Source organism: Ictalurus furcatus, chromosome 18 (genome assembly GCF_023375685.1).
Source record: "Ictalurus furcatus strain D&B chromosome 18, Billie_1.0, whole genome shotgun sequence".
Taxonomy (NCBI): Eukaryota; Metazoa; Chordata; class Actinopteri; order Siluriformes; family Ictaluridae; genus Ictalurus; species Ictalurus furcatus.
This window is the reverse complement of record NC_071272.1, coordinates 9,415,471-9,421,628: the sequence shown is the minus strand read 5'-3', so window position 1 is coordinate 9,421,628 and position 6,158 is coordinate 9,415,471. Positions and strand designations below refer to the sequence as shown.

The window sequence follows — 6,158 nt, the reverse complement described above, 5'->3', positions numbered from 1 at the left end:
GCGCTAAGCGAGAAAGTGTTGCGCATGGGCAGTCCGAAACGGAACAATGTCGCGGAGACAACCCGCTACAAGAAAAGAAAAATCATTTTTAGAACAAACACACAAACACACAAACAAACAAACAAATATTCTGTCATAGTGGAGATATTTTGAGCCGATTTTAAAGTCAACACTGCCTCCTGGTGAGCTCACCGTTTAACATAGTTTCTTTTCTTATAATTAGTAATCATTTGTATGTATTTATCTTATATAGTATTTAGAAATTTTATTTACTTTATATTAAATTATGATTTGCATAAAATATTGAACTGAAAGGGCGAAAAGTACCTTCTTTTTCTGAACACCAGAAATAGTGGATTTGAAGAAATTATTTATATAACATTTTTCCCACAACATTATCATGCTCATTAAAATGTTTAGGACAATAATTATGAACTTCATTTTTTAAATATAAGTTTCTAAATTAAAGTGGACATTTAAACGCATTGTCTGGTATTAGTCATTAAAATAATATACTAAGCAAAAAAGGCACATAAAAACTCTATATGTTCTGTATTCAAATCACAGTGACATTTTTTTTTTTTTTTACATCTGATTGAATTCAGTAGATGGGTATTTGAAGTATTATAAAAGGTTTGATTTAGATTGGATTAAGATTTGATTGTTTATTTTCAAATCTCCATATCGTTGAATTTAACACTGAAATTAGTGTTAGAGTTTCAGGGTGTAATGTGTGCGGTGGTCGCTAGGTGGCGTTGTGGCGGTTTAGGATCCTCCGAACACAAACACAAACACCACAGAAGAAGAAGCAGCTCCGGGAAGGTCGGACAGCAAGATGGCGGCGTCCGCAGTGCGAGCGATCGGCTCTAACCTCAGTAAAAACCTCCGTGAAATTCGCCTTCATTTCTGTCAGACTTCAGCTGGCAGTCAGGGAGCGAGGTAAAGAGTTTAATACAGAGTTTATTAACATTATTCTACTGTTCATAAACTCTAACGCTGAGTTAGCACTAGCTAAGTAACAATAGCCTTCACAACACAGCTTGTTTCCTGCTGTTCACTGGACATTTATTTATATTCATCATAAAAACCTAAAACACGGAGAATTACAACGAGTTATATAATTTCAATCAGTTTTATTCGGTATTAGCTGCGACAGGATATTTTCTGCAGGATAAAAACAAACAGTCAGAAATGGCTTTAATATGATTAATTATATACACTAGTTGACTAATTTACTGGTGTTATTTATTTACACTGTAAAACTACAGCTGCTGGGAATTAAAGTAATTATATGAGGAGTGTTAGAGCCAAAAACTACAACTTTCAAAATAAGTGTCAAATAATTATTAATGATTATTAATAATAATCATCATGGTCAATAATTCAGTAATGATAATTAACCATAAATTAAATAGCAAATTATGTCCAGAATAAAACAAACCTGCTGTAAATGTAACTGTGTGTGTGAAGGGATTTTGTACAGCAGCACTATGTGACCCTGAAGAAGGCGAATCCTGAGTTTCCCATCCTGATCAGAGAATGTTCTGGTGTTCAGCCCCGACTGTGGGCGAGATACGGTGAGCTGAATCATTGAGTCATCACACGACTCTGTACACATACACACTCCTGCTTTGCCTGGAAAGAGCAGATATATATACACACTATATGGCCAAAACTATATGCACCCCTGACCATCTCATTCCAGATTTTTTCCTTCTTCGCTGTTATAATATGCTCCACTCTTCTGGGAAGGCTTTCCACTAGATTTTGGGGCGTGGCCGTGGGGATTTGTGTTCATTCAGCTACAAGAGCGTTAGTGAGGTTGAGTTCAGGTGCTGATGTTATGATGGTGAGGAGACTCCAGTTCATCTCAAAGGTGTTCAGCGGGGTTGAGGTCAGGGCTCTGTGCAGGACACTCGAGTTCTTCTACCTTCTTCCAACCTTCACACACCACGTCTTCGTGGAGCTCGCTTTGTGCACAGGGGCATCGTCATGTTGGAACAGTGTTTGGGATTCTTAGTTCCAGTGAAGGGAAACTGTAAAGCTACAGAGTACAGAGACGCTCTATACAACTGTGTGGTTTATACTTTATGTTAACAGTTTGGGGAAGAAGCACGTATGGGTGTGCTGGTCAGGGGTGCACATACTTTTGGTCCTATAGTGTGGATAGATATCGATTCTCAAAACTCTGATCAGTCAGTGATTGGCAGAAGCCTGGAGAGAAGAATAAAGGGTTTATTTTCTTGTGAAAGTTGTGAGCATGTCGGTGTAATGTGGCTGTAGTAGTCCGAGTCGGGGAGTTATTACACTTCAGACTCAGTTTGTTATTTCGAGTCCTGCAACGAATAAAATTGTGGCCTTTATATTTTATTTATTTAATGAATTTTTTGTGTAAACAAACCATGCAGATGATGATTAAATTGAATTGAATAGATTAATAATAAGAATATGTAAAGTATCAGTGTAGAGTATAGAGACTCCTACTGCAACGGCCTGTCTCACATCCTCGTACTAAATCGAGTCACACGTGTGTCCAGTCACAGAATCAGACATATTTACTCCACACGTTTACGTTAGATGAACCCGACCTTCTTTTAGTAACCGTATTAACCATATAAATAAAATAGAATTATTAATACATCAAACACATGGTTCTCTGTGTTTATTTAAAACTTGTATAAATTTGTTTAAATCATCTGTACACTGAATAATCTGCTCCTGAGAAGGTTTGAGCCTTCTAACAGATTTACAGAAAGGATAAATCCTGGATCATTTCAAATCATCAACAGTCTAATCCAGCTCTCTCAGTAATCCAGCTAAATCGGACTTATGCTGCAGTCTGACGTTCAGAGAGAACGTCCAGATTGTTCCATGTCCAGAGAGATTAAAACTCTGTAGAGTTCATCTCCTCATCCATCATCAGTCTGTTTCAGTGTTTCAGCACAGACAAGCTGTTTATGTGTTACTGTGTGTGTGTGTGTAATGTAAATAAGATGTAATAACCGCTCTGTGTTGTGATTGTTCCAGCACTGGGTAAAGAGCAGAGTGTTCCTCTGGACAACATGAGCGCTGATCAGGTGGCTAAAGTTCTGGAGAAAGCTGTCAGTGTGAAAGTCTGAGACGTGTTCTTCACCTTACTCTAATCTCACCCCTCTCTCTCTCTCTCTCTCTCTGTGTGTTGTTTAATAAATGGGTCTCATTAAAGCTCCTTTATGATGTCATTATTTATTTTATTTTTCAGTATTAGTGACTGCAGTACACTTAGTGGCCGCTAGGGAAAGCGCACACCGCTTTCTCGTGATGAGACGTTTAACACTAAATAATAATAATAATAATAATAATAATAATAATAAACTTTATTTTATAAAGCGCCTTTGAAGCAGCTTCTCAAAGTGCTGTACATAAAATCACAGTCCACAGAAAAATAAAACAAATAAAAATAAGAACAAAAACAACAACATTAATAAAAATAATTATAAAACAATCTAAAAAGACATCAGCAGTCGAATGCAAGTTTAAAAAAGTGTGTCTTGAGAAGAGCTTAAAAAATGCCAAAAGTCTGGGCTTACCTGAGTTCAGAAGGAAGAGAGTTCCAAAGTGAAGGAGCATAGACAGAAAAAGCCCTGTCACCCATAGATTTTAGGTTTGTTTGTGGAACAGTTAACAGATTACACTGTGAGGAGCGCAGTCTGCGATTTGGGGTGTAAGGGATTAATAAACCAGATAAGTATTGCGGAGCCAATCCATGTAATGCCTTGTATGTCAACATCATGATCTTGAAATCGACATGGAACCTTACTGGGAGCCAGTGTAAGGACTTCAAAACATAATATATATAATATAATATGGTCACATAATATGGTCACATTTCCTGGTTCCCGTCAGGATCCGGGCGGCAGAGTTCTGAACATATTGCAGTTTGTTTATTGTGGTTTTAGAAACTCCGGCTAAAACGGCATTACAGCAATCCAGCCGTGTGACAACAAATGAATTAATCAACTTTTCAGCGACAGATAAGTTTAGCATTGGCCGTAGTCTGGCTATATTTCTGAGATGAAAAAAGGATGCCTTCACAGTGCCCTGAACAAAAAAATCAAAAGTGAGGCTGGGGTCAAAAATTACACCAAGGTTCCTCAGCTTACTTTGGGTCTCTAAAACAGAGCCATCAACAAACAGAGACAGTGGAGCTGCTTTGCGAATTTGATGACGGGAACCTATAAGCATAACCTCAGTTTTCCCGCTGTTCAGGCACAGAAAGTTATTGTTCATTCAGGTTTCTATCTCAGAAATACAGTCAGAAAGATAACAAGCATCAATGTTTTCACCAGATTTAGAGTGAATGTAGATTTTGGTATCGTCGGCATAAAAGTGATAATGGAGACCAAGCGATCGCAGCAGATGCCCAAGTGGAGATAAATAAATATTGAAGAGTAGAGGGCCTAGAACTGAACCCTGAGGAACACCAGTGAGCGCCGAGCAAGTGTCAGACCTAAAGCCACACAGAAATAAACTGGGAACGGTCAGTAAAATAGGATTTAAACCAGTTTAAAACTGTCCCGGACACACCAAAAACACTTTCAAGGCGGGTAAGTAAAAGACCATGATCCACAGTATCGAAGGCGGCTCTAAGGTCAAGAAGAATAAGAAGTGAGGTAGCTCCAGAATCAGAGGCCATCAACAAGTCATTGGTGACTTTGACCAACGCCGTTTCAGTGCTGTGAAATTTATGAAAACCTGACTGAAGGGGTTCAAAGAGGTTATTGGTTGTAAGATAAGTACAGAGTTGAGAGGCAACAACACACTCAAGTATTTTTGCCAAAAACGGAAGATTTGAGATGGGACGAAAATTGTTAAAATCATCCACAGAAACAGTTTCTCTCTTTGGTACAGGTGTAACAGCAGCAGTCTTTAGTACTGCTGGAACGACCCCAGTCTCCAGTGATTCATTTATAATGCTGAGGATAGTAGGGCACCACACAGCGAAGCACAATTTGAATAAATTCGTAGGAATTGGATCCAGCAAGCAAGTGGTAGATTTCATGCTGGATACCTCCCTTGTGAGAGCCTCAGAATTAAGCAGTGAGAAATGAGTGAAAGAAGCACCAGTGAACCCAGATGGACGAAGGAGTGAAGTGGCACAGTCAGGGTTAACAGGAATTTCTTTACGAACATTAACAATCTTAGAATTAAAAAACTGTAAAAAAAAAAAAAAGAATCACAGAGCTGATGAGAAACAGGCAAAGTGGTAGTAGCATTAACTTGAAGCAATCTGTTTATGGTTTGGAACAAGTGTCTGGGATTATTTTGATTATTTACAATAGCCTGAGAGAAGTAAGAGGATCTTTCAGTCTCCAGTAGTGCATGATAATCCCCCAGAAGATCCTTCCACGCTTGATAGTAGACATTCAGTCCAGTAAGGCGCCATTTTCGCTCCATTTCCCGACATACAGCCTTTCTAGAGCGCAGATTGTCATTATACCAGGGAGCAGTGCGGGTGAATGTGACCTTAGAGGAGCAAAAGTGTCAAGATTAGCAGCAAGAGTGGAATTTAGCTGCAGAACTTTCTCCTCCAGTGATGAGGGATGAAGATCGTTTAGGATGGAAACCACAGATTTGGAGAAAGCTGTGTGATCGATAGACTTCCACTTCCGGAAGGTTACTGTTCGGATGGTAGGCTCACTTGAATGATACAGTTCGAGGTTAAAAAAGACAACTGAATGATCAGACAGTCCAATGTCAATAGATGAAAACTGCGATACAAATGAGCCATTAGCAATCACCAGATCCAGCGTATGACCCTTGTCATATACGCGATCTGTTTCAGTACAGACGTCCGGCTGTTCTGCTCCAGACTTCCGGCGTGTGTTCTACAATCCGAGTGTTTTTATCTTTTTGAAGGAATTAAAACGAAAAGTGAAAATTAGAGAAACGTTTGATGAGGCCCTGAGTCTGATAAATCCTCCAACTCTAAATCTAGTACCATGAGGGTGTGTAAACCTTTGCACTGAGGATTTCTGTGAGGTGAAGCAGATCAGGAACCGTAACTGCAGTTATAAACGCGCAGAAAGTTTAATTCTGCACTCCATATACGGCTTTGACCTGAACAATGCGAGGAGGAGGGGGCGTGGCTACGGACACAACCGCCAGCTCGCGACCGT

The 6,158-nt window shown here is 39.3% G+C and overlaps 1 protein-coding gene across 1 annotated transcript; it reads left to right on the top strand.

The window, feature by feature from the left end:
- Positions 1 to 47: 47 nt before the first annotated feature.
- On the top strand, positions 48 to 3,208 carry ndufa2 (NADH:ubiquinone oxidoreductase subunit A2). The gene is made up of 4 exons (XM_053648772.1): positions 48 to 182; positions 750 to 939; positions 1,471 to 1,577; positions 3,028 to 3,208. The coding sequence occupies exons 2-4, from the start codon at positions 836 to 838 to the stop codon at positions 3,117 to 3,119; spliced, it is 303 nt and encodes a 100-aa protein (XP_053504747.1). The 5' UTR covers positions 48 to 182; positions 750 to 835; the 3' UTR covers positions 3,120 to 3,208.
- The last annotated feature ends 2,950 nt before the right edge of the window (positions 3,209 to 6,158 follow it).